The sequence below is a fragment of the Parus major genome, chromosome 7 (genome assembly GCF_001522545.3).
Source record: "Parus major isolate Abel chromosome 7, Parus_major1.1, whole genome shotgun sequence".
Classification (NCBI taxonomy): domain Eukaryota; kingdom Metazoa; phylum Chordata; class Aves; order Passeriformes; family Paridae; genus Parus; species Parus major.
The window spans coordinates 22,125,728-22,152,613 of NC_031776.1; the positions used below are offsets into that span (position 1 = coordinate 22,125,728).

Consider the following 26,886-nt stretch of genomic DNA (forward strand, 5'->3'; position numbering starts at 1 on the left):
GCCTATGTGTGCTGAAGTCTGTCTAGTCATTCCAGATCTCCTCCAGTCGCTGTAACCACAGACTTGCTTCCCTGCCTTGGGACTCTGGCCTTGGGACGATGGCCTCAGTGCCCTGGGTGGGTCCTGCCGGCTGGGGGGACTTCTGGGTGTGGAGGGGCTGGGGAAGGGGCAGAGTAGCGCGGGTCGTCGCTGCCGTGTGCCCACTGCTGTGTCCGAGGGCTGCGGAAGCCGGAGGAGGGCGGCCTGTGGGAAGGGCGGGGGGCCGGAGCGGAGCCAATGGGGAGCTGGGGTAGGTGGAGAGGGGGTTAAAACCCACCCCGGTGCCGTCGGGCGAGCGAGTGCCCGGGAGGCGGAGCGGAGAGGAGGGCTGCCCTCGAGGGCAGCCCCGCGGAGCGCGGCGCGGCCCCGCCGGTGCCGGGGCTGGCCCGGGGCTGGCCGGCCGGCCTGTGCTCTGCCAAGGGAGCGGTGGGGCGCCGGAGGGCTCGACGGCTCCGCACGGGGCAGGGCGATGCACAAGCCCATGGAGAAGTCCCAAAACTTCCGCATCGAAGCGCTCCTGGCCGAAGAGCCGGCTCGGAGCGCCTCCCCTCCGGGGCTGAGCCCCGGGAGCCCCGCGGCGAGCCCCGGCCCGGCCGGGCGCTCCGACACCCCCTCACCGCGGGCGCTCCCGGCCGCTGCGCCCCTCGCCCCGGCCGGCTTCGTCCCCAAGCCCGGCTTGCTGCATCTCTCTGGCCCCGGGCTCAGCGCCCTGCCTGCCCTCTACCCGCCCGCCGTGTACCCGCTCCCGACCCTGGGGGGCCAGCACCCCGCGTTCGCCTACACCGGCATCCCGCACCTGCCGCCGCCCGGCGCAGAGCACCTGAAGGCGGCCGTGGCCGGCTCCTTCCCGCTGGAGCACTGGATCCGAGCTGGGATGCTGGTGCCGAGGCTCTCTGACTTCAATGGTGAGTGGCCCGGGGACTGACCCTCCCGTCAGGCGGAACACGGCTCTGGACCCTTCCAACCCCCGGGGGCGCCCGACGGCACATCACGGTGCAGGTCCCTTCGATAACCCCGGACTGAGGCCCCTTCGAGGCGGCCCGGGTCGGGACCCCGCAGGGACGCTGAGCCCTCCGGGATGCCCCCGATGCGTGGCTCTTCCTGTACCCAGACCCGCTTCCCAGATCCGCAGGGCTGGGAGGCGGGTGTCCCACTGCTGGGGGATGGGGGGGGGAACGACATGAATCGCCCTCCGGAAACCTCCGAGGGCTGTGAGGCCCTGGTGAACAAATCCGAAGGGCAAAGTCTCGCCTTACGCCGGGCCGGTGTTCCGGGCCAGCCCCGAGAGGCACTGCCAGCGGCGCTGCCGGCGGAGCCGAACCGCGCCTACCCAGGCTGCTGGCCCCGCACGGCGCCGCGGGCTCGTTGGGCTCCTGCGGGGCGGGAAGGAAACGAAAATAAAGAAACGGCGGCAAAAACCTGTACCGGGAAACGAATAAATCCCTCCCGGTGCGGCTGGGTACGAACCCACCGGATCGGCCCCCGTGCAGGGTCCTGGCTAGTGGCGATCGGGGGCCGGTGAGTTCTTTGCGGGCGGCAGCTGCAGAAAGCAGACGGCCCCACAGCGTGCTCGGCTCCAGCCCTGCCCCAGTCCCTCCTGGGGGACACCACCAGGGCTGCGGGCAGGCACCGGATCCCGCACTGCTGTGATGGGCCAAGCCGTGAAGGGTCCTGCAGGGCACGGACGGAACAAGAATTGACTTAAGTCACTTATCCCGTTGGGGACCCCTGGCAGGGTCCCCTGCCCTGTGCTGGTCAGTGCAGAGATGGGCGTTAAACCAGGAGTGACTGGTTAATAAAGCCCCATCAGAGTATCTAGAATTGTTAGCTGAGTGTAGTGTCTTAAAAATCTGGAAGCCCGTTTGCAAAATAATAATAATTTTAAAAGGCTGGATAAATAACGGTGCAAAAAATTATAGAGAATTAACTTGAAAAATCCCATTTATTACCTGGTCAGGGAAACAGGCTGTTTTTTCCCCCATGCTTTCTCCCTTTACCTGGCTTTCCCTAGACCTTAAGAAAGGTCCATCTGTGAATCTAGAGGTGTAAATAAGCCTCCAGTGCTATGGGTTATGTGCACTCTTCAAACGTGTCACTAAGACAAGAAAAAATAAATCTTTATTAGAAATCTTTATTATGTATTACATCTTCCTGCATCTCTGCTGAGGCCATGTTATCTTTGAAGAGTCTGTATCTGTTGGTGTATCTCAGCATCCTGATAGCTTCATACAGGGTTGTGTTTCACCAGAGTGGGAATGCTCCACTGCATCTGATCCTGTAAGTGCAGTGAGATCCAGTGAGCGCAGCTTCTGGTTGGGATAACATAGAGCTATTTATAAATCAGCCCCATTCCTCTCAAAAACAGGATATGCTCTTCAGCTGGTTGTATCCAAAACCTCACCAAAAGGAAACAAATGCCAAATTAGTGGCATGAGAACAACTTGTGAAGGGAGCTTTGCAGAATGCACTGGATCAGAATGTCAGTGGGTCTTGTGGGAAACACTGAACAGGGCTCCTATGAAAGCTCTGAGGGAATTAGTTTTTGATTTCAAATCAGTTTCTGACCCAAGTATTACTTACTTCGGTTCTGGAGATCCTAAAGTAAGGTAGACACGTGGAGGTGTAACAAGGATGCAGCAAAAGCTGCCAAAACTGCAAATTTTTAAATCAGAGTGACCACTGCCCCAATGTCCTTACTAAAACATGTTTGTTCCCGGTTCTGAGGAGCCCTTTGCAGTAGAGATTCTTTCTCTCCAGAGTATCCTGTCAAATACTCCAGCAGTTCTGCTGCTGTGCAGAAGAGAACCTTATCCACCTTCACATCCTTATTTCTGTCCATTGGTAACATTAGGGTTCTCAAGTGCATCTTCAGCCCTTGCTCATGTGGGCTCACTGAAGCTCTGAAATCAGGGTCCTTTGCAGCATGCCTTCTCCTTGTGCTTACCAGGACTGGCTCCAGCTGCATGTTATGGCTGTCTGGGCTCATATTGCCCCAGTGTGCTGGCCATGCTGTAGGGACAAGGGACAGTGGTGTTGGTAGGCAGAGACAGGAAAGGGCACCTTCCTAGGATATGCAGCCTCCACAGCCCTTCCTCATCTCTCTGAGGAGGCTGGTGGGCTGGGCAGGAGCCTTCCATTGTTGGCATAGGGCTCCTGGGATGCCTGTAGTTTGTGGGAGTTCCTGTCCCACCACCCAGCCTAGACAGACGGACAGATGGACCTTCGTGGCTGACATGTCCAGAGTGACTGTATATAAGTGCCAATGCTGCTGGTGCCAGTCATGTTTAACTCTCCCAGGAGCAGTGGACAGATGGCTGTAAGAGATGAATCTGAAAGCGTTCTAGGACATATTATGGATCATCCCAGGGGGAGATTGCCCTTGACATTTATTTAAAGGGAATTCCAAGACTAAATTCTGGGATAAATTCCTTCTTTGGGTGCATGTGTAGCAATGTTTTGCAGGTGTGGTCTAGTTTGATCTCCTGGGGACAGTCAGGGAGGGGGAAGCAGCAGGACAGCCCATGAACTGTAAGCTCAGTGGTATTTGTGGCACACAATCTCCCTGCTATCGCGTGTGTATGGGGAGATAGGATGCCAGGGAGACAGTCTGAGACACTTGGTACCCTTAGGAACCTGGCCTGGGCTTGGGTACTGGGCTCACTCAGAGCAGTGCCCCCGCTGCGAGACAAGCAGGTGCTGTGCCTCCCTCACTTGCTGTCTGTGCAGAGCCACGTGCAGTGCCTGGCTGCCTCTGCTGCAATGCGGAGTGAGAGCTTGTGGAAGGCCTGGGTGCAGGAGCAGGCGTGCCCTTGCTGCAGAAAGTAGGGATGCTCCCTGCCCAGCAGGTTCTGCTATCCCCAACCTGCTCTATCCTGGGACTTTGAGCACCTCCTGAACCTCCCAGGGGGAGCATTTGGCATTGGAGTGCCATGCCTGTTAGTTTTTCTGGGAGCTGTGATTTATTTGCCCTGTTTGTCAGTGTGGAAATGCCGTGCAGAGGTGGGAGCCAGGTGCAGAGACCCCCTGCAGCTGAGAGCTGTAGAAGTGGGGAGCAGTGACATATACAACCGTAGACTCTCAGGAAGAGTGAAGGATCCTCTCTGAGGGACCCAGTGCTTAGATGGCTTTCCTCTCACACCACTTCCTTGCATCACCCACTCACTAGCTTGATGGCCTGGAGCCCAGATCAGACCCTGGCCATGATGGCAGAGAGCTTACTGATGGGCTGTTCTGGGCTAGGAGAGCTGTCAGGTTAAGTCTTATTAAACTTATTCAAAAAGCAATGCCTTCCAAGGCTCACCAGGTGCACAGTGGTCTGGTGTCAGCTGGAAATATGGGCTGGGAAACAGCTGGCAAGCAGCAATCGAGGTTTAATGGTGGAGCAAGCAAGGGGCTAGCAGAGGTAGCAAGTGCCCTTGCACATGCTGCCTCACAGATAATGGCCAGGACTGCTGGCAGGTCAGAAATACCCTCTGGTAATGACCCTGATGACAAGACTACCTCTCTCCTTTCCAGCTCTGACATCTGGAGAAACACCTAAAGCAGTCAGGGTGTTAATTTCCTTTCCTTTATCTGCCAGACCACAAAGTTAAGTGAACTATAGTTAAACAAACCAAATTAAAAACAAGTGAGTTAATATCAACCTAGGATTACCCTTGTTATCAAGTAGGCGGAACTGTATCAAATAAACCAACAATTCTTTATAAGCTTTATCTAATTATCCAGGAGGCAGCTGCCTTGCAGAGCTCCTGGCCTCAGACTTGGAGGGCATTCCTGGCCCCAGGCCAAGCAATTTATTTACTGATACTGCAGCCAGATGCCAGGCACCCATCAGGGGGTCCAAGCCCTGCCGGGTTGAAGGGATGTTGAGACAAGGTCTGATCCTGGATGGAGTGCTGGAGAAGATGGCAGAGCAGATAATAAATCCTTTGGTAAGCAAAGGTGTGATGCTGAGGCAGTCACTGGTCTTCTGGTAGGAGCCGGATAACATGGAGAGCCTTCCCAAAGGGTAGTTCTTTCTGAGATGCTGATTGTGGTAGGGGTGAGTTCACAGCTTGGTTGACACTTACTGCAGAAGGTAAGCCCTGGGAAGAATGCTTGCTGTCCACCCCATAAGAGGATTCTTTGTCCATGTGGCAGCCTGCCACAGGACAGGGAGGGATGGGACTCAGCAAAGCACACTGGCAGGACAGGCTGGAGCTACCAGCAGCCACTACTTCATTCCCTCAGTCTCAGCTTCTACCTCCTTCCTTTTTTCTTTCCCCAGTGAGAATCAGCAGATCCTCTTCTATCATACTCTCTCCACACAAGAGCTAGAGTCCTTTAGGGAAGGTAACAGCAGAGCTGATGCCAGAGATGTTGGTCATTCAGGTCCTGCTGCTGTGGGTGGCTGAAGGTCAGCTGTATTGGCTTGGGCTTACTCCACCTGCTGTGGAGACCAAATCTTGAACAAGTCACAGTGGGGGGCAGTGGTGATGGATATTTACAGCTTCTGAAGGGTGTATTGTCACAGATTAGATGGCCAGCCACATTCTGTAGGCTGGGCATTGGATTGGTGGTGGCCTGAACTGGTGGTGACAGAGGGCTTTGAGGACTGGGGGGGTACTTTTGTCAGCACTGGGGAGGAGGCAGGATGAGTTTCCAAGGAAGTTAGGCTCTGTACAGTGTTTGTAATGGACACACTGCACTGAAACTGAATTGCATACTGAGATAGGGAAATCAGGGCTGGCCGCAGGACCATTCTCCAGAAATCAGTCCCCGGCATTGGTAGTTATTTGGGATATATCCTGTTTGGATTTATTTGACTTTTGAACAAACTTTCTGTTCTTCTTTTCCCTTCTAGTCTGTTCTTCTTTTCCCAAGCAGTCAGCAGCTTACCTAGGGAAAAGTGAGTCCCTCAAGAGGGTGCTGTCCAAGCAAGCTGCCTGACAGGCTCCTCTGAAGCTGGACAGACCAAACTTGCATTGCTTTTGGGACTGAGATTCTTCTGTGAGGCACTTCTGTACCTCTGCTCTTCCCACATCTGATTTTAGTCTGGTCACATATGACCTTGCTAAAGGAGGCACAGAGGAGACTTTCAGGTTTATCTGAAGGATTTCTATGTGCTCTAGAGCAGGATGCAATGCCCTAGGAGCTGAGCTCTGGGTTTTTTGCACTGGAGTGGGGAATTGAGACTGGGAATATGGTATCTTTTCACTCCTAGACCCTCCAGCTCCAGAAAGCACAGAACTCCTGGATTATTGGATGCTGAGAGAGCACAACCTTTTTTCTTCTCTTTCCCCAAAATTTTCTGTACAGACCATGCTCAGAAAGAGGAACTGCTCAGAGGGGCCCTTCCCTGACCTGGTACAGCCAAACTGCACAGTGCAGCTGCATTACAGGGAGGGACTCGGGCTCCAGATGCTCCAGCCACCCTCCTGTGTCTGTCAGCAAAGGGGGCTCACTGAGACCCAGAGTCCTTGGGCTGCTGGACACTGCCCAGGGCTGCTTTGTGTTGTGCCCCCCACCAACACAGAGGGAATTAATTTCCCCTCCAGTTGTCTCTGATGCATCTCTGGCCTTTCCTTCCCCAAGGAGCTGCAAAGAGTGTTAGCTTGGGCTGCCCCATCCCTGCAGATGCTAGCTCCCATAACACCTCCTTTCCTTAGCCAGAGGAAGCCTTTGCAGACCTGTTTGATCCTGTCTCCATGGAGGATTTGTACAGCTAGAGCATCCACAGCCAGTCAGAGCCCAGATGGCTTCCTAACTCTGCAGAGCTGAGACTGGATCTTTCATCTCTATGTGTCTTGGAAATCTTTTGAACCTCTCATTTGGTTTTAGGCTTGGATATGTTTCATATGCAAAATAATGCATCATGTTCAGTCAGTCCCTCTTTTAACTGGCTGGTGGTTACAAGGCGGGTCCCACAGACTGTCTGTCCTGACACTGAGGAGCTACAGGCAGAAGAAAGGGTTGTGTCTATCCTGCTCCCATGAGGCGTTTGCCCTAGCCCAGCCTGTGTTCTGTCTGTTTGACCCACCCAGCATCCAGGTACTTAGGATCAAACCTGTGTTGTGATCAGTTAATACCTCTTTCATAAATTCCTGCCTCATGCGTCATCACTGTTTGTGAAGGGTTCGGTGGACACCTCAGGAGATGGGCAGGTTGGGATCAAAGCTGGAATCTGGGGGAGATAACATGAATGGTGCCCCATGCCCAGCAAAGTGGGTGAGTTGGAGTGGCCTTTGCCAAGCACGACATACTTTTAGGGCCAGGATGGTCCATCTTGTTGCCCAAAATGTGTCAGCAGGGATGTGCCAAGGTCCTTTTGCATTAGCGCCCACCACCACCCCCCATTCTCCCCCAAACCCCTTCCTGCTGCTCCAGCACTTTATTCCCAGCTGCAAACCCCTGGGTTTGATTGCCACTGTGGTGCTGGGAGAAGCCGTAAAAGCTGAACCCCAGGGGGACAATAAAGCCAGTGGAGAGGAGATAAGCAAGGATCAAACAGAGTGCGGCAGCCACCCCATGCTGGACTCTCAAAGGTCCCTTTGTTCCTGCTGCCTCCTGATTCAGTGCCGCTCTGCCTTCAAGGGCTGCAGGCGAGATAGTGGAGCTCATGGACAGCCCCGCTGCAGCCCCTGGCCGTTGAGCTGCCACCTGTGCGGCCCAGCAATAAAAAAAGAGAATTAATTTCAGTCACAGCACTGATCCCAGTTGTACACTGAGGCCTGATAACGTATCTCACTGGTTCCTATTGGGCAATAAAGCCATTATTGGGGTGGGAGATGATGGAGACATTTGCCTTCCTCCTTCATCCTGAGTTTGCTGAGGGGTTGTCCCCCTACCAGTCTGCTGTCCCCTGACCCCTACCCACTGTCTGCTCTACAGCTGCCCCACAATCTGGTTTGATGGGGAAATGCCGTCGGCCCCGCACAGCATTCACCAGCCAGCAGCTCCTGGAGCTGGAGAACCAGTTCAAGCTCAACAAGTATCTGTCCAGACCCAAGCGCTTTGAGGTGGCCACGTCGCTGATGCTCACTGAGACACAGGTACCTTGGCCCTGGGGGGATGGAGCATAGCACCATGGAGCTGCCATGGGGGCAAGTCAAGGTCATGGGCAATGCTAATGCCATCAGCCCCACACCCCACTGCTCCCATCAGTGCCTCTTCAAGGGCATCTCCTGCAGAGGCCTGCCTGGTGGGCTCCAGACTCGTCTCTTGTGAAGGGTACCCAGAAATACTGCTCCTCTTTTTACCTGGCACCCCCAGCTTGGGTTTCAGAGCCTTCCCATTCCTCAACATGCTTTTTGTGGGGCTAAAATGAAAGTGCATATCCTTGGCTGGAGTCTGGATGGGGGACAGCAGCAGCCCCCATTATTCCTCTCTCTGTGACAGCCTCAGCCTCTTTGCACATACCTGTAGCACCATGGGATACCCCACAATGAAGAGGTTTTGGGGGGACCCTCCATGCAGGGAAGGTGAGGGGGTGAGTGGGGACAGGATGGAACAGGGTACATCCTCTCCCCTGGGGGCTTTCCCTTGGCAGGTGAAGATCTGGTTCCAGAACCGCCGCATGAAGTGGAAGCGGAGTCGCAAGGCCAAGGAGCAGGGAGCTCAGGTGGAGGCTGAGAAGCAACGAGGGCTCAGCAAAACCTGTGAGAAGTTGCTGCCCGGCGAGCCCCAGGGACAAGCTGCTGAAAGCCCCGAGTTCATGGGGCACAGCCCTGACTCGGGCTGCCTGCACTGCAGCACCACCGAGCTGAGCTATGGTCCGGACTCGTCTTGCTCGGGGGGCGAGGAAGAGGAGGAGGACGACATGGGTGCCACAGAGAGGAAGATTGGCTCTGTGTTGTGAAAGGCGAATGGAGCCAGCTTGGGAGAGGGGCCAGGCTGTGTTGTGGGGGGAGTCTCTTTGCTGGCAGACACAGACTGTGCCTGGAAGGAGCAGGGGGCTGCAGGGCACCTGCCACCCTTTAACTTATATGTGTTTGGATCCTATTTAACTTGTAATTATTCCTCTGTGTGTATCTGGAGGAGTCCCCAGATCCCTCCCCTATAAAGCTGTTATCTGGATGCCTGTGCTTTTCCTTAGGGCACGGGAAAATCCCCTGTCCTGCTACTGTGCTGTCCTACCAGGTCTCTGGGGAAAAGGGTGAGGAAAGCAAACTTGAATAGCTGGCAGCCTGCTGGCACAGCTGGAAAACAGAGACCCGGACACTTCTTTGACTGCACTGCTACTTTCCTACAGATTTGACAGTGCCTGGAGCAGCACATCCCAGTGTGGTGCCAGCTTGTCCTTCCCCTTGGTGGCATGAAGAGCTGGGAAGGATGCCCAGGTTGCATGCCAGCCTGCCTTGCCTCCTCCTGCACCAGTTGCATCCCTGGTAGGGTCTGTGCTTTGCAGGGCAAAATTGTCCTGTGAAGCAAAGCTGATTTCCATGCTGCAATTAGCCTGGTTGCATTGGTGTGGCATTTCCCCAAGTAAGTGGGGGTGAAGTGAGGCAGGAAAGTGCTCAGGCTGCAAAGGCTCAACGCTGTGGTGAGCTCCCCTTTTCCCATGGTGATGCTTAACCTATCTAAGTTCCTTTCTGGGCTTGTTTCATTATGCTTTTGGGATCTTGCTCACTCTGACTGGTCTGAAATCAGCCTTTGGTAGCAGGAGGATGACTGACACTCTCTACCACTTCCCTAGAAACACTAAGGTTAAGCACTGAGTCCCCTTAAGTAAGCAGGCTGCCCATGTCCTCACAGGATGCTGGAGAGTTCTGGAAGGCCCTATAGATCTCCCATGCTTTCTGTGCACTTACTGGGTCTCCCCTTGGGGTGCTGAGATGGCCGTGAAGGCAGAGGGGCCAGCCCGAGGGGGCAGCCCTGCTTCACCACTCCAGTGCACTGCAGTAGAGCTGCAGGGGTGGAGCAGGCTGGGCCGGGGTGGGTGACCCATTCCCAGACAGACCATGAAGCTCCTCCTGCTGAAGTGGAACAAGTCCCTGTGGAATCCTGGGTCGTCTCTGGCAGCCAGTGGTGGAAGGGACGGGTTAGCGTTGGTGTGGGGCTGTCATACATCGCAAGGCTGGGAAAAGCCTGTCAGTGTCTGGAGGGCAGCACCCTGGGCAGGGGGACAGAGGGGTGAGCAGGGGAAGCAGGTGACAGGAGAGAGGAGCATGGAGACAGACTGACAGATGGATGACGGTCCTGTGCGGGGGGACAGTGACCCACAGTGGCTGCTGGCAGCTCAGCAGTTTACCCCTGGGGACATGGCATCCTCACTGCCCAGGTTCCCTCTCCCTAGTCAGTCCATCTCAAGACATGCAGGTGTCCAGACCCCTGGAACTGCACGGTGGGGACCTCTGGTTCTGGGGAGGCGGCAGCCCTTGCTCCAAATGAGTAGATATGAGCCAGGGTAGGAGCAGGTGCCAGGAGCCTGCTGTGGTTGGTGTAACGAGGGGCAAGAGAGAAATAAATGTGGTGTGGGGGGGACAAAATACAAGGAAAGGAGCAAGGGATGGGGAAGCATGAAAGGATGGTGCCTAATTCCCTGCCTTTGCTTGTTGGGACAACAGAGGAGGAGAGACCCATCGCTCCAGGAGAATTGTGCCAGCTCCCAGCAGGAACACAGAAGGACTGGGCAGAGAAATAGTGGCACCTGCCAGGCAATGGCTGCAGAAGCATCAGGGCTGAAGATATTTATCACCTGATATGCAACCTGGCTCAGCAGGAGACCACAGGGAGTATCACACACTGGAGCAGGGCTGAAATGTCGGGACAGGAATTATAGAGGCAGAGAAGAAAAGGCAAGAAGGAAAGCCACAAAAGTGCCAGGAAGGAGGAGGGGAGCTGAAGGCGTGTCACAGGCCTAAAACGTTCACCTTGATGGGCCATGACAGGTTTAATTTCCAGAGTACAATCATTAAAGTGATGGATGGGAGGCGTTCATCTCGCGCCTGGTGCACTCAGGCCCACCGTGGCTGCAGGAGGGTTTGTTTTGTTGCTGTTATTTATGAGGTTGTTTCTGGAGGAGCCAGGCACTCGTCCAGAGCTAGGGGGACAAAGGAGGGGACGCAACTGATGCTGGAAGAGTTAGAGTGCTGATTTACAGCTGGGCTGCTTAGCTGGATGACTCATTTGTAAACATCGACAAATGCCATTAAAGCTGCATCTCCTTCCTGCCTCTGCCCTGTGCTGTTTGATGTGGCCAGCCTAAATCTCCACCATAGCACTGCCTGTGCACCCGGGGGCACTCTCTGTCTTTCCCCACTGGAAAAATGCAGGTCCTGTCTCCTTGAGGGTCACCCAAGGCACTGGGAAGATGTAGGACTGTCCCATAGTGATGGTTGGTGGTGGAGCTCCATGGAAATGATACCTGATGGGCTCTTTCACCCAGGGCTCCCCACCCTCTGTGCCTTTGCTGCTCTTGGCCCCATCACTACTTTTGGCAGCTGTAACAACAAACCAAGGAGCTTAGGGTGACCTGGTCCCTTTACGGTGTCACTCCATCCTATGAGAGCACTCTCCACCCTGCTGCAGCCTGCAGCCTGACCCCTTGCCACCCTGCGATCTCACGCTGTCCTCACTCATCCATCCGATGCACACACGGACTTCACGGCCCCTATAGCTGCCTCGGCTTTATGCTGCCGCCCACCGCTGTGCTCATCCTCAACACCCCTCATCCCACGCTCTCTCCTGCACCGCCGCATCCCTCCCTCTTCCACCCGCTCTCCACCTCCTTGCCCCTGAACTTCCCACCTGCCCTTGATCTCGGTCTCCCCCCTGCACTCCTGAGAGCTCCTCACCGGCTTCCTTCACCCCTCCGCGTTCTCCCGACCCCCGCCCGCCCGTTCCCTCTCCGGGCCCGGGCCCGTTCCACCGCCGCCTCCCCGCGCGTCCCTCCGCCGCCCCCTGGCGGCCGCCGCCGCCCGTGCCAATTGACCCGAGCCGGCCGCCGTTGTCGCTGCGGGAGCCGCTGTGTCTGGTCTCCGTGGCAACGCGGGCCGGCCCGCACGGCGCTGCGGGACCGGGACCAGGGCAGGGACGGGACGGCACCGAGGTGTCCCGGGATCCCGGTGCTTTAGGGAGCCGGGCTGGGATCGAAGGAGCCGGACTGGCCCGTGGGCAATGGTGACTCGGGGCCCGGGCTTCTGCTCCGCTCCCGGGGCAAGCAGGGTTATAGCGGAGAGGGCCGTGCCCCAGGGAGCTGGAACAGGAAACAGGGTCCTGCCACAGTCATCCATACGGGGCTCGAGCGGGCAGGCCAGGTTACGAAGGCCAGCTTTGCTGTCCTGTGCTCTGCGGGCCGGTAGTGGGCAGGGCTGTGCTGTCCAGCGCCGCGGAGAGCCCTTCCACAGGGGCTGGGCTGGGAGTGATGAGCCGCAGGTGATCGGGACAGCCGTGCTCTGTGCAGAGGGCTGGGCTCAGCCGCAAAGCGGGGACACAGCGGGGGCTGCTCCCCTGCACGGAGGAGGCTCAGCGCCACCAGGAGCCTGAGGAGGGGCGTCGGGTGGCTGGGAGTGCCCAGCTCCTGACAGCAAAAGCTTTGTGGGTGAGGGAACAGCACGTGTGAGGACTTTTTCCTCTTGTTTCTCAGATGCTTCCTCGGGTGCATGACGAGCCCCAAAGCTCTGACTCTTTTCGGAAAAGTGGCTATGACAGGAAGGTGAGCGGAGGAGCAAAGAGTGCTACTGACGTGGGTGGATTGTCTGTCAGGCAGGGAGAGGAGAGAAAGAAATAAACGTTTTGCCTTTGCAAGCGTCGTTCATCACACCTTTTAGTATCTGCTGTTTGGGCTGTGGCCAGGAGGTGTCCTCTCTGGGCCCCGGAGCAGGGCTTTTGGAGAGGCCCGGAGTTTTGCCGCGGGGTGGCTCCTCTCATCCGGTGCCAGAGTCTGAAGCCTGTAGCGTAGAGAAGAGGCTCTTTGAGTGATTTCTCCTCTCTTCCTCCAAAATACTGCTTGCTCCCTAAGGTGTCGGCAAGAGAGGCAAAGAAGAAGAAAGTCATATTCTGGGGCATTGAGGTGCCTGAAACACTCAGTTGGCATGGCTGGGAACTTGGGAAAGAGATGATCAAACACCTGACCTTGAAAAATGTACATGGGAAAGTCCAGAAGCTGAGTTACAGGTGCGTGGGAAAGTTTGTTTGTCTTTTGTACTCGTGCTGTATCAGTCATATCAGCACCGTTTTATAGATTCACCTTCCCTCTCTCCCCCTGGGTGCTGTGCTGGAGACAATGTGTGCCCCCTTACGTTGCAGGACAGAAACCTGCTAATTCAGAAACACAGGCCTTGTTCCTGGCAAAAGTCTGTTAAATGAAATGCCTTGTTTTAAATTCTGTTTTGCTGATACTTCTGTCTGTGAGGCATTTCCAGTCTAGTGAGATTTTAATTGTGGATGTATGCCAGCCAGTCACTAGTATGACCTAAAACCATTGCTCCCGGAGTCCCTCTGGATGTTGAGCCATTCCAGCAATCCCTGTGATCCTCCCTGCTCTGAAACTCAAATGTGTCTACCCTGTAGGTTTTGCTCATACAGCATGTCCTGAAAATGTAAAATATTGTTCAAGGAAGGGGTAGGTACTTAGAGCTGGGGATAGGTTTTCTGGACACCTGAGTTCTGTCCCTCTCTACTATTTTGCTGCCAAAGTACCCTTGAGGTTCAGTGTGTAGAGTGCTTCTAAATTGTGGGGTCTGGAGGTGTTGGTTATTTATTCTGTTTCCTTCTAACTTAAGCTCCCTATCCTTAGACAAAATCTCTTGTTTTGATTTTGTTATCTAGCTCTCCTTCCACGCCATTCTTCTTCACTGTTTTCCCGCAGCTGATTACTCTGAACCCTGGTATGTCTGTAACTCTGCCCATCGTTTTCCGGCCCAGTGAAAAGGTAAAGTAGCAACATCACAACTGCTCTCAGTGCTCAGGCTGCATTCTGGGGGAGGACAGTGGGCCTCTGCCTCTCTTGTCCTTTCTGATTTGTTTCCACCTGAATGCATGAGTCCTTGGGGAAATTTTAGCATAGAAGGAGTGGGCAGAATGACCTTCCCTGACTCATTACCTGAGGGAACCCTAATCCCCGACTTCTCTGCAGAGTTTGCCAGTAGTTACAAGAGGAATCCTCACAAAAATTATTCCCAGTTTTTCATGTACTACTTTTGCCTTTCAACTCAGTAAGATAAGGTGCTTAAACTGTCCACACCTGATTTGAGCCCAAGGGAACACATCTGGGTGGTTTTACTGCAGAACCTTGAGGGACTCACTTTCTGCCTCCACGTTGATTCCAAGGCCTCTGCAGTCAATGGCTACCAGCTTTCTAAGGGGATATGTCAGGGGCCTCCCTTCTTTTGGATGGAGGGTGTTTCTTTAAGCTTTATTTTAAACAGCAAAGATTTTAGCCAGGTCCTTTTCTTGATTTTCAGGTTGTTTGTAGTGTCTGTCTTGGCTCTGAGTGTTGATCTCTGGCTCTTGTCAATAGCTGTATGTCTTTGATGTGTATCTCTGTCCTAGCCATAGAGCATGGTCATTGGACAGATTCCCAGTACTCTGCTCTCTTGGTGTCATGATTTTCTGATGACTGTTCAGTGTTTCCTTTATGAAATAAGCTACTGGCCTTGTTCCATTTTTAGTGAATAGTTTGCCTGCAGCACATCAATTGCTAAAGCAGCAGGCTGCCTTTCTTAGAGAGAGCAAGGACTGGGTGTGCTGCAGTGTCCAAGGTCTCCCCTTGCCTACATAAGTGTTACTCAGGAGGGGTGACAAATGGGAAGCATAGAAAACACATATCTTTCCAATTCCTTCTATCTTGGCTGGTTAGCAGATGTCCTGACGCTATTTGTACACAGTGCTGTCAACGCTGCATCTTTGTGTGTTATGTGCTTGGATCTCTAGCTGACAAAGCATTTAATCAAAGATTAATACTTCTGTACTCATGGAGCTCAAAGAAAGGCTGTACATGCTTCAGTTCAGCTGAACTGGAATCTTGAAAATACTGAAAGAAATCCATCTGCATTGAAACAAACCAGGTGAAACTAACGTGGCCTTCAATTGCTGTCCATGAGGGTGTTTGTGTGTTCCCTGACAGAGGACTATCCCTGAGTACCTTCCACACTGCCTGCCTTTTCTGAGTGATTCATATGCTCTCTGTCCTGCACAGAGGCCCCCACTGCTGCCTCTGTTGCCAACATTTTTTTCCCCAGCACTTGCAGAGGTGAAGGTGACAGATATTCATGGGTGGAGCTGCAACACCTGCAAGGTGGAATCCATCTAAGTGCTGTCTCCCTTTGCTTTTCTGTGTACAGAGGGATTATGAAGACCGCATCCACTTTCTAAAAGCTGAGGGTGAGTTCTCTGTTACCCTGCGTGCTATGCTTCCACGCTTCTGTCTGTCCATCCCGGCCGCTGTCCAGTTGCCTGTCTGTGCTATCCACGATGTTACAGAGGCGACGTTTCCTGTGTGCAACATTGGGTGAGTGAGAGGTGGCTAAGCAGACGCTCTTTCTGTTTTGTCAGGTATTTTTGCTACTTTCTTGGACTCTCCAGTGAATGCAACTCATTCCAGTGGTTATTAGTTCTGTTGGCTGCCTGAACAGGGAGAAAACTGCCTTCCCTAAGGTCTCAGCAGAAAAGGCAGCAGAATGGTTGTTCAGGTCACTGTGGGCACATCTTGGCATCTCACATCTGTTTGTTGCCAAAATATGCTGAGAACCATTCATGCACAGGAACTAGATGGGGACAAGCACAGTGTCCCCCTGAGAACATCCCACATTCACTGGAGAGACCTGTGCTTCCATTTAACTGAAGGCAACCTGCCCAGCATGAACAGGGAGGGATGAGCTACCAGCTGGAAACAGTTATTTAGGAGCAAGGATGTTCCCAGTTACCAAGGTTTGTCCTATTTTAATGAGGAAGGATAGTACTGCAAAAAGGAATGCAGTGAAGTTCCCAGGCAAGGAGGAGGTGTACTTCCAACCAAGTGATTCCAATAATTTCAAGTGTTTCAGTGTCCACTTGGGGAAATAATCTGTTACGAATGAGAGGCCCAGGAGGTTTGAGGATAAGGATGGTAAGCAACACACAGCTTAGATCAACAAAACAGTAAAGGCTGATGGCATATAATGTTCTTTGCAGAAATCAAACTAGCAAAGGAGGCTCTGGAAAATTGAAGGAGATATTAGGGAAATGGCTCAATCCTCTCTTCTCACTTGAGAATATAACAGAGGAATAAATGTTCATTTGGAATTAAGTAGGTGCAAATTTAGATGCAGGAAAAGCAAATACTTAACTGGGGAGCTGATTTGCTTGCTATCACCTTATGGTCATTTTTAAAGTTCTTAGCTGTAATCACTAAGATTCATTAAAGTGTGAACAGAGCATTTGCAGAGACTAGACACAAATTTCTTCACAGCATCACATATTTGTCCAGCTACATTTGGGATTCTTCTGTTCAGCGCTGGTTGCTTCACATTCTAACTGAATAGCCTATTGGGAAAGGTCCATCCTATGGATGATTGCATAGGCAGCAAATGATCCACTGACCTGCTTAAAATGTATCTCCATTTCCTAGTGATCTCGTTAGCGTCTTTGCCTGGGAGACACCAAGCCCTTTCTCAATGATTCCTGATAATGACACACTGAACCCAGGTGCTGAGCGTATGGTCAAGGTAATCTTCCAGCCCAAGGTGGCCGGGGTGCATGATGCAACAGCAACATGCTGGTTTGGAGGTGAAGTGAAACAAAAGAGGACAATCCAGCTAAAAGCCCTGGGTGAGTCTTTCTTGTATTTAACTTTCAAAGAAATGTGTATTACCCCTAACTCCAGAATAGCATTCCACAGGGATACATGGAGGGCCTGCACTCTGATTAGCACTCTGTGATTAGCAAGTAAAGCCCATGGTTTGAAAGCGGCCTGTAAAATTTTCTAATATACTTTTGCCAATTGACAAAAATTTGGAAGTATTATCTGAAGAGGCAGGGGTCCAATATGCCCTGTGGCACGCTTTTACCAAACCAGCATTTCCAAGCCCTGTTTAAGTTGATAGATGGGAAGAAATGAGAGGAATTCACTGGGAAAAGCCTCCACAAACTCCTGGCTTTGTCTGCACTCAGCATCTCCTGTCTGTCCCTGCTAGACAGAGAAGCAGAGGGAAATTTATAAAGCTTTCTGGATGCAAGCTAAAATAAGCAATGATTTCATTAGCAAGTCCTTGCTTGAAGTGACTTGTGTGGCCACCGACAAGCAAAAAATGTGATTCTGAGTTAAGTAAATTAGGGATTGAAGGGAACTTACTTGGTTCAAAACAGGGCCAACTTTGAAGGCAGATCTAACTTCAGAGTTATCTGAGGTTCTTCAGAGGCTTGTCCAGTTGAGTGTTGAGTATCCAAGAATGGAGGTTCCACCTGTCTTTCCTAATCCAGTATACTATTCTTTTTAACAGCCAAATACCCCTGGCTGTATGTGAGCGCGACAGGAGGACAGTCTGAAGGTGTACAGCCTGGAAAGTTTCAGGATGTCCTGTGTTTTGGATCAGTAGCAGTGGGGACAACTGTGGAGAAGTCTGTGGAAATCTTCAACATGTCTGTGGTATGAGGAGAGGGAGGTTGACTTCTTGTGAGAAGCTGGCAAGCTGACATATTTCTCTGGGATATGTAGTCTTGTATATCTCCCTTAATGCTGCAAAGATAACCTAAGTGTGATTGTGAATAAAGCAGAGGTGATGAGCCTTCCCCTACCAACCATGCCATTCACCCTTGCCTTCCAGATACAGTGCTGGCAACTTAGCCTGCTTTCCCCCTGCTTCCCTTCTGTGTTTGGTCCAGATCAGGCAGCCATGTCCTTCTCATCCTGCAGCTCTCCTGCTCAATCTGGACAAGCCCATCAGTCCTTTGTGGCAGTTGTGTCAGTCTTAAATTGGTGTGTGTGTGCATCCTAGGCACACACACACCAATGGATCTGTCCTCTGTGGACTGCAGCCCAGTGAATTGTTCAAAAAGTCAAATGGATTTGGGCACCTTGTTACCTGTGCTAGCACAGCCCATCCCAGCCTCTTAAGCATTGGATGTACTCAGAGACTGCTGACATGGATAACAGCAGTGCTGACTCCTCCATAGGCCTTGCAGCTTGGGAGTGGAAAAGACACACTCATTTTTGTACTGTTACTATTCACATTGCAGTGGTGCTCAGCATTGCCAGGCAAGAATCAGGACGGTTTTATAAAGGGTCTTGAGTAAGGTATCAGAGCACCAGCTTTTTTTTTCTTGGGAAATGAAGACCCATCAACAAGGTAGAACTGTGGACAGAGGGAAATGAGTTACCTGCCTGCATGTTCCCCTGGTGACAGCCAGTCACTTAGACATTTTTGTCCCCTAGGGACACCTTGAGCCATTTTTCCACCAACTAGGAAGGGCACTCCAACCCCAGAGATCACCAGGAGTTTTGCTGTAGCCTGCTGATTTCTGAGCATGTTGTGAGCTTCTTGTCACCCATTCTCCATCAGAACAAGATGGCAGAGGTTTGCTGCACAACGATTCTGTGGTGGCCTTGGTGTTCTTGGTGGTGTTCAGCACTGCTGAAAACTATAGCTCTTACCTTATTAGTGTCCTTCTCTCAGAGCCATCCTGGCTCATGTTGGCTCCTTTGTTAACCTATTTCTTTTCTACTTGTAGGTTGATGCACCATGTACAATAGAACGAGCAAAAGACCCTCTGCTTTGTGATTATGTTTTCTCCTGTAATGTGTCCCATGGTGTTGTCCCTGCCAAAGGGAAGCTGGTCTTGTGCATACAGTTTCAGCCTCAAGTAGTAGGAGAGCACAGTACTGACTATTTCACTATCACATCTGCTGGATACCACTTGGAGACTGTTCTGAAAGTGGTTGGCTCATGTAAAGGTACCAAAGCCTTTCCCATTTCTCCCTGTCAGCTTCTTACCAGTGGAGGGAAAAGGTTAGTGCTTGGGAAAGGACTAGGAGTTATCATAGCCTGCAGTCACAGACTAAACTCCTGCTGGCATTCTGGCTGTCTCTGGTGTGCCATTTGGGATTTATACCTGTTTTAAGTGAATATCCAACTGTTTGCTAGGACTAGTGGTTTTGCTGAAGACTTGAATCTGTTTGGGAATATCAGTTAAGTGCAGAAGTGTCTTGTGACATGGTGGAAGAAACAGCTATGACAGGTCCAGGATCTTATCTTGCATGTTGTGCTAGGTCCTTCCGTGTCCCTGCACCAGTCTTCTGTGGACTTTAACTGGATCAGTGTTGGAGAAAGTTTGATGCAGACACTGAAAATCAGCAACACATCAGATGTCCCGGCCTATTATCAGTTTGATATTGATTGCAAAGGGAGCGTCTTCTCCTTGGATTGCCCCTGTGGAGTCTTGGAGGGCACAACAACACTAACACTGAAGGTCATCTTTCGACCTACTCACCCCATGAATTATCACCGCAGAGTCGTGTGCCTTGTCCACCACCAGGTATGGGAGGCAAAGGGTAGTTTCATTGCTGTGATACTTTAGAGACATCTTCCAGTGTAATCCAAGAAGACTGGCCCGTCTCAGTGGTCCCTGCAATCTCTTCCCACTGCATTTTCATTGATACCTATCATAGAATTGTTAAGGTTGGAAAAGACCTCTAAGGTCATTGAGTCCAAGCATTAACCCAGCATTGCCAAGTCCACCACTAACCATGTAGTGCCTCATCTACATGTCTTTAAATACCTCCTGGCATCACGATTCAGCTGTCAACCTCAGCAGACTGGGGTGACAACCATTTTGGTGAAGAAATTTTTCCCAATATCCAATCTAACCGCTGCCCAAACACAACTTGAGCCCATTTCCTCTTGTCCTATCACTTGTTACCTGGAAGAAGAGACCAGCCCCCACCTGGCTACACCTTCCTTTCAGGTAATTGTGGAGAGCAATAAAATTCCCCCTGAGCCTTTTTTTTTCCAGGCTAATCACCCCCAGCTCCCTCTGAGATTCCTCATAAGATTTGTGCTCCAGACCCCGCACCAGCTTCACTGCCCTTCTCTGGACACACTCCAGCCCCTCAATGTTTTTCTTGTACTGAGGGGCCCAAAACTGAACATAGTAGTCAAGACATAGTCTCACAAGTGCTGAAGGAAGGGGACAACCACTGCTCTAGTCCTGATGGCCACGCTGTTTTTGATACAAGCCAGGATGCTCTTGACCTTCTTGGCCACCCAGGCCATCAGAAGGCTCTCTGATGTTCAGCTGTTGTCAGACATCATCCACAGGTGCTTTTCTGATGAGCAGCTTTCCAACCACTCTGCCCCAAGCTTGTAATGCTGCCTGGGGTTATTGTGACTCAAGTGCAGGACCTGCACTCTTTTTTGAGCAGAATCCCCATGGTGCAGGTTCCTATCAGCAACAGGACATGGACTGTCAGTAATGCCTATGGATAGGGTGAGGTGCATCCTTGATCTTGTCCATTTAGGTCTCTGTCCTAACTTTAGTTTCATAGCTATTCACTGAGTGCCTTCAATTTTCATTCCAGTTTCAAGAAAGTTCTTGTCTCACATCGAGACATACAGTAAATGGCAGCCTAAAACTGCAGATGCTAAGCCTTTCCCAGGCATAGTTTTGGAAGTGAGATACTAGTATAATGTAACTCTTAAAGCAATCACAGGACAGTTTGTTTCTTCTGTCTTGTGTTTTCCCAGGAACCCATGTATGTGGACTTTTTTGGTACCTGCCATTCAGATACAGCTAAGCCAGTCACTCTTCAGGAAAGACACCTCTCCTGGTACCGAACCAACATGGTGAGGGGACTGACCTTCTACCCCCCTGATATCCTGAGTATGATGCTGAAGGATGGGAAGTTGCAGATGGATGAAAAGGGAGCCCTCATGCTGCCCCCTGAGGTATGAGCTGCCCCCCCTGGAATCTAAGACACTTCTCTATATATCCTGGGTGTCTGTCATACAGAAGACAGATCTAGAAGGGCTTGCTAGTGCCAGACTGATTTCTTTAGTATTTCTGCACACACCAACACTATCTTTGTCAGCTGGCTTTTACCCTAACTCAGCCACAAAGCTTCTTTCTGGCTTTAACTCAATCATGGGATCATATTTTGCTTGATCTTCAGTTTCAGATTGAGGCTTACAAACAGAAGCCTCCTTGAGGCGTACACTTTGAGCTGTCCTAGGAACTCTTACTGAAATGCATCTTGCATGCCTTCTTTGTCATGAAGACAATCAGTGCCTGGTGTCTCCCACAGGTGCACTTTCCCTGCTCACACTGAGATATTTCCATCCTGTAGATTTCTGAGGACCAGCCGCCCAAGGAATACTTTGAACCCAGTGCTATGACTGAATATTTCTACGATGGTGTAAGCAGTGACCTGGCCTCATTTCCTGCTCATGTTAGTGTCAGCCCCAGAGAGCATGATTTTGGATGCTGCATACTACCACACAAGACAGAACCTCTTTCTCTCTGTGTGACCAACCATACCAAAGGAAGTATCATTGTTGCCTGGACTCCAAACCATGGCAGTGCCTTCCAAGTGCACCCCAAAATCTGTGATATGCCACCACTGAAGTCTTCAATCTTCCGTGTCTTTTGCAAGCCCACTCAGCTCAACAGTCTATATGCAGCAGAGCTGGAAGGGTTTGCTGTTTACAAGGTTAGTAGGAATTACTAAGACCAGAAATGACCTAGCAAGCAACTGTTTGCAGAATAAAGTACTTTGGGGGGGGGGGGGTTAAAATTCGGTTTAAATCCTTAATTTTGAATTTGACAAGCTAGCACCTCTATTAACTATTTTGGCTACTGCTTTGATACACTGTTGGGTTGAAGTTTCTCTTTCATCTGTATCCTGGCAGAGAAATGACAGAAACAAGTCACAGCTCATGCATGTGTGCAGTACACTTGCTCTTACCCCTAGGGAACATGAAGCACGGTACACCTCACTGAAGAGGAAATTACTATGAATTATTGCACTATTAGTGTAGATGTGAGCCTGCACAAGAATGGTTACTGTGGCCTGGGTGATAGGCAATAACTTGGTCTTAGTGCCCTCAGCAGCTTTACTTGTAGAGGGCCAGATACAGTCGCTCTTCTCCCAAGTGACATAGAATTCACGTTACACGAGTCTGCAGTTACAGGAGATTTAGCACCCAGAAATATCCTGGTAAGTAAAACTTAGCATTTACAAGTCTCTCTCTCTCTCTCTCTCTCTCTCTCTCTCTTTCTTTGTTTCTCATCTGGTACTGGTCAGTCCTTCTTCCCTGAAAATGTCAATTCCTTAGCCCCAGGGATGTCATTGAACAAACAGCTGCTTGATATAGTATGTGCACTTGGTCTCTTCCAACTCAGATTAATATGTGATTCTGGGAAGTTCTTGCCACACTCCCTGCACACACTGTGCTGTCCCTTGTATGTCTGCAGGTGATGAGACACTACACCAACATTGAGAATGATGCCACCATCTGTCCATCATGGTGCCTGACTGTGAGGCTGAGAGCACACACATATGAAGCAAAACAGGAGCACTTCATTCCACAGTACATCCTGGATGTCCCCAAAGTGTGTAACAGATTGGCCTCTGGATCTTTGCAGAGACACTCAGTGTTTGTCTGAATTCTTTACTTTGTCTCCCATGGCACTGAGATGTGTCTTTGGTGGTTTCTGATAGTGTGGAGGCTTTTGTTGTGGTCATAGTATGCAGTATGCTGTTTCTTCTGCATTAGCTTCCTAGCCTCCACCATGTCAGATGTACTGACCATCTCATTAGCTCTGAGAGAAAAGCTGTTGGGATCAACTTCCTTGCTGTTTAGGTAGACCTAGACATTAATAAGGGTGTTCAGCTCCCTCCCAGGAGCCTCAAAAACTCTGCATGCACTTGGGCAAACAAAATCCTCACTTACGAAGGAGAAGTGGTTGTAAGATAGAGGGGAAGGTTCTCTCTCTTCCTGCTGTTTCTGTAGCAGGGTAATGTATTTTTCCTATGAGATAAAGTGAGATCTGATCCTAAGAAGTAAGAATAGTCTTGAAAATCCCTTATAAAATCTACTCAGCTAATCTAAGCCATGCAGCCTTTATTTGATATGCATGAAGTGGAGCAAATTCTAGCTTGCTGGAATTCTTCATCCAGGATGTCACTACTTATGCAGAAACTGCAGGCAGCAGCAAGCAGTTCACTTACTGGATGGGCATAAAGCATGGCATGATGGAAAATAGCTTCACCAGTCCCATGAGCCCATGAGGGCCACTGTGGGAAGGGAAAAGACCATCATTTGTGTACCCTTGGGTGGTTTAATTTCTTTCCTTGAAAAGAAGCAGTTAGAAAGTTCTCCATAGTCTCAGGATTGTGCTTATTGGAACCTGGAATTGAATATAGTGAAAACTTTTTCTTTAAGCTGGTTTTTAACCCAGTGAAAACAACCCTTCTTGCTTATCTCCACCAGACTTTTCCTCCTGTGGTTTGTGATACTGATAGCTACTGCAGCATGCTGTTGTGCAACACAAGCACCTCTTTGATAACCTTCAGTGTGGGCCAAACTGCCTGTCCCTCTGTTTTGGTCAAGCCCAGCTCAGGACATATCATTCCTGGAGGCCACCAGATTTTCTTTCTCTCCACTCACCCAGTTAACACAGTCTTCCAGAAGCATGTCCTGCCTTTGGAGCTGAACTCTTACCCTGCATACACCAAGGTAAGGAGAGGGAAGATGGTGAGCAAAGTTTTGTTCCCTTGTAGTCTTCTGTTTTCACGGTGGCTTGCACTGTGATGCCTATTAAATCTCCTAATGGTTAGTTAATACTTTGCTCTTTGGAAATAGGAATGAAAGAATATTTTCAACATTTAATATGGAGTCAGCAATGCATAAAGAAGGCCTTTGGGGTGCCAAACATCCCATACCCCTTGTTCCTTGCATTTCCATGTCTTAGAATACACTATATTATGCTAAGGGCCTGACTTGACACTACAGCCTAAAGCCCTTCCCCTTATTGAGATCCAGTTTGCTCTTGCTTCTTTCTTGGAAGGAGCAACATCTCTGGTTCCTCCAGAGGTAGCTGACACTAGTAGCTAATGTCTGTTACTTTCTCTGTTAATTCCACAGGAGATTGTTCTCCAGAGTTGTGGGCAGTCCCTTCTTTTGCTCTTAGAAGGTGATGGAAATCTCTACTTCAAGCCTCTCCATATAGGGACCTCCTCTAAACGAATGTACACCATTAAAAACTGCACAAGGCTGCCCATGGTTTTCACATGGAAGATCCATCAGTCTGACAGTAAGGTTCTGTCTGTCAGCCCCACTGAAGGGGTCCTCCAGCCCTATGAAGCCATGGTAAGTTCAAGTTCTACCAAAGCTGTAGTTTGCTCTCTACAATACAACCTCAACCTGGCTTTGAATATCTGGATGTTCATTCCCAGTGTGAATCTTTGACACAGATGGAGGTGGTATGTCCGTAGGGAACTAGGTTAGCTGTAATAGAGGAAGGGACTGTGCGTTAAATGCAGTTGTTGAGGTGTTTGGGTTTATCTCTGGACTGGAGCTCCTATGAATACTTTTCCCTCTTGTGATTGCAGGCTCAGGGATGGACTTTTACTCCTGACAAGGAAACCAAGTATGTGCTGCGAGCTATGGTGTTTGTGAGGTGGAAAAGCCCAGACCCTGTGTCTTCCAAAGGTGTCCATTATGTCTTACGGGTCATTGGAGAAGGGGCATTGGGCACCATGAGGGTAAGGAACAGGGGCCCACTGGGTAGTACTAGAGGGGACTAGGATGGGATGGGGGTCTTGGACTTTCCCTTTTTGCACAATCTGTACTGAAGGCAGCCAATAAGGATTTCACAGAAAAATTCCCAGACACTGTTTTCAGTGTAAATTACAGTACTCATTCTGGTAGACTAATGGCAACATGTTGTAAACATCCTGCCAGTTCAAATATGACCTTAACAAATTGTCTGGGATTGCTCTGTTCCAGCCTAAACCAAGCAAACCATTTGGCTCCTTTGGAATCATGGATCTCTCTTCTCGTTCTGTCTGCTCTTCTTCCCCATTTGTTTTGCCGTTAGGCTGATTTGTAAGTGCAATGGATCTTTTAAAGTGATATAGCACCTCCACCTGGCTTTCCTCCTGTTATCTACATGTCTGTGCAGCCACTTTCTTTTTAGTCAGGTTTCTTAATGAACCAGAGATAAATAAAATAATACTTTGTAAGCCATTGTCCCATGTCAGTCATGTTGATTGATGGGTGCTTAGTCATTTTAAATTGTATGTGAGTGCACAGCTGGCCAAAAGAGAAGGGGACTTTGTAAGCAGTCACAAAAGGGCCAGCAAATATCTCTCAGCCTTGGCCCAAGTGCAGTTGGCCAGCTAGTGTTCTCACAGCCCTGGGTATGCTACATCCTACCCAGCAACCAGCCTAAAAAAACAGTAGGAGAAAACATTTGGAAGAGGGATTGAGTCCCTTGCAGACCTATTTCACATTTCATCATGCTCCAACTACCTGAAATGAGTTTGTAGGCAAGTGGGTGTTGGTCTCTTCTCCTGAATAATAAGGCAAGAGTAAATTAATTAAAATTTTGCCAGGGGAGGTTTAGATTGGATACTTGGAGAAATTTCTTCAGGAAAGGGGTTGTCACTCATTGGAATGGCTGCCCAGTTAAGTGGCTGAGTCATCATTCCTGGAAGTATTTAAAAGACATGTAGACGTGGTACTCAGGGACATGGTTTAGCGGTGGACTTGGCAGTATGAGGTCAATGGTTGGACTCAGTGATCTTAGAGATCTTTTCTAACCTTAACAATTCTATCTCCCAGGGCATGCCAGGTCCTACACAAAGCAGGGAGTCCTTTGCACTGCATGTGCCAAGGGATCAGCGTGTGGTGATAAGTGGTGGCTGCACTCAACCACTACGCTTGACATGTTAAAGTGACCTCAGCATGGTGGGTTTGTATTCCAGGCACAGAAGGAGCATCTGGACCTTGGAAATATTCTAGTTGGTGATCAAAAAAGTTGCAGCATTGTACTGCTAAATGATGGGATCTGTAACCTGAATTACATCCTCAGTGTGGAACAGCTCATCACAGGGCCCTGTGACCCTGAGGAGGTCCGCAGCGATCCACTGGGTACTGTAAAGGAATTAGCATGGGACAGGACCTTAGTTTTCTCCTCTTTTCTCCAAAAATCAATCTAGAATTAACTTGGAGGTTGGTCTGCTTGCTGGCTGGCTTGCACTGATTCTCAAACCTTAAGTTGTCTGCTCCTTTGCATAGGAAATTACTTTTCCATCTTTCTGGAAAAAGCATAATCCAGAGTCTGACAATTGAAGTTAGACCAATCTGAACCTTGAAATAAGATACAATTTCCCAGCAGAAAAGGAAGTTAAATGAAGGACCTCACCAGAAGAAATGGTGGAGCTCAGCTCTTAGCTGCCTTTCTAGAGAATCTAGAAGGAAGATTCTTCTTGTTGGGAAGTTCCCTGTTCTTTACTGGCCAGAGGCAATCTGGGTACTCCTAATGAGATGCCTACAGCGGTAGTCTGGGAATCCCAGGTTCATCACCTGAAGCTAATCCTAACAATTAGGCAAGGGGTGGCAGTGGCTAGAGTACAGGTAGACTTAGTGATCTGTGTGCCACAACATGTGTGGTGTAAGAGACAATAATGCCAAGAGCTTATGCCACCTCTTGTATCCCACAGCTCTAGAGCTGGAACACTCTGGAGGAACAATCCCCGCAAGATCAAAAGCTTTTGTCCAAATAAAAGTAAGGCCAGCCCGTCGGCTACATTACACCTGGTCAATCAAATATGCTATTTGCACACCCAGAGGTGAGATGGATGTTTTGGGATGTTCAGAAGTGGGGGATGGTGTTTGTAAAAGAGAGACTAGCAAGACAAGGACTTTTCAGCTTGGAAGGTGAAAAATG

At 50.4% G+C, this 26,886-nt stretch overlaps 2 protein-coding genes across 6 annotated transcripts in view; both read left to right on the forward strand.

The window, feature by feature from the left end:
- The first annotated feature begins 489 nt into the window (after window positions 1-489).
- Window positions 490-11,394, forward strand: LOC107207208 (motor neuron and pancreas homeobox protein 1-like). The gene is made up of 3 exons (XM_015633973.2): window positions 490-944; window positions 7,909-8,069; window positions 8,567-11,394. The coding sequence occupies exons 1-3, from the start codon at window positions 509-511 to the stop codon at window positions 8,873-8,875; spliced, it is 906 nt and encodes a 301-aa protein (XP_015489459.1). The 5' UTR covers window positions 490-508; the 3' UTR covers window positions 8,876-11,394.
- A 589-nt stretch (window positions 11,395-11,983) lies between these two features.
- CFAP65 (cilia and flagella associated protein 65) overlaps window positions 11,984-26,886 on the forward strand; it is a 31,910-nt gene continuing 17,007 nt past the window's right edge. For 2 of the 5 annotated variants that reach the window (XR_001522902.2, XM_015635365.2), the window contains exons 1-17: window positions 11,985-12,138; window positions 12,605-12,673; window positions 12,980-13,134; window positions 13,789-13,891; window positions 15,303-15,469; window positions 16,568-16,767; window positions 17,439-17,584; window positions 18,667-18,889; window positions 19,205-19,470; window positions 20,679-20,879; window positions 21,278-21,640; window positions 22,405-22,542; window positions 23,424-23,669; window positions 24,078-24,302; window positions 24,545-24,697; window positions 25,922-26,087; window positions 26,660-26,788. Coding sequence is in view for 4 of the 5 variants with exons in the window: in XM_015635365.2 (XP_015490851.1) it covers window positions 12,136-12,138; window positions 12,605-12,673; window positions 12,980-13,134; window positions 13,789-13,891; window positions 15,303-15,469; window positions 16,568-16,767; window positions 17,439-17,584; window positions 18,667-18,889; window positions 19,205-19,470; window positions 20,679-20,879; window positions 21,278-21,640; window positions 22,405-22,542; window positions 23,424-23,669; window positions 24,078-24,302; window positions 24,545-24,697; window positions 25,922-26,087; window positions 26,660-26,788 (2,953 nt within the window). In the remaining variant the exon portion in view is untranslated. Of the gene's footprint in view, window positions 12,139-12,604; window positions 12,674-12,979; window positions 13,135-13,788; window positions 13,892-15,302; window positions 15,470-16,567; window positions 16,768-17,438; window positions 17,585-18,666; window positions 18,890-19,204; window positions 19,471-20,678; window positions 20,880-21,277; window positions 21,641-22,404; window positions 22,543-23,423; window positions 23,670-24,077; window positions 24,303-24,544; window positions 24,698-25,921; window positions 26,088-26,659; window positions 26,789-26,886 lie in introns of those variants that run through there. The other 3 variants (XM_015635368.2, XM_015635367.2, XM_033516113.1) reach the window with 3 other exon arrangements.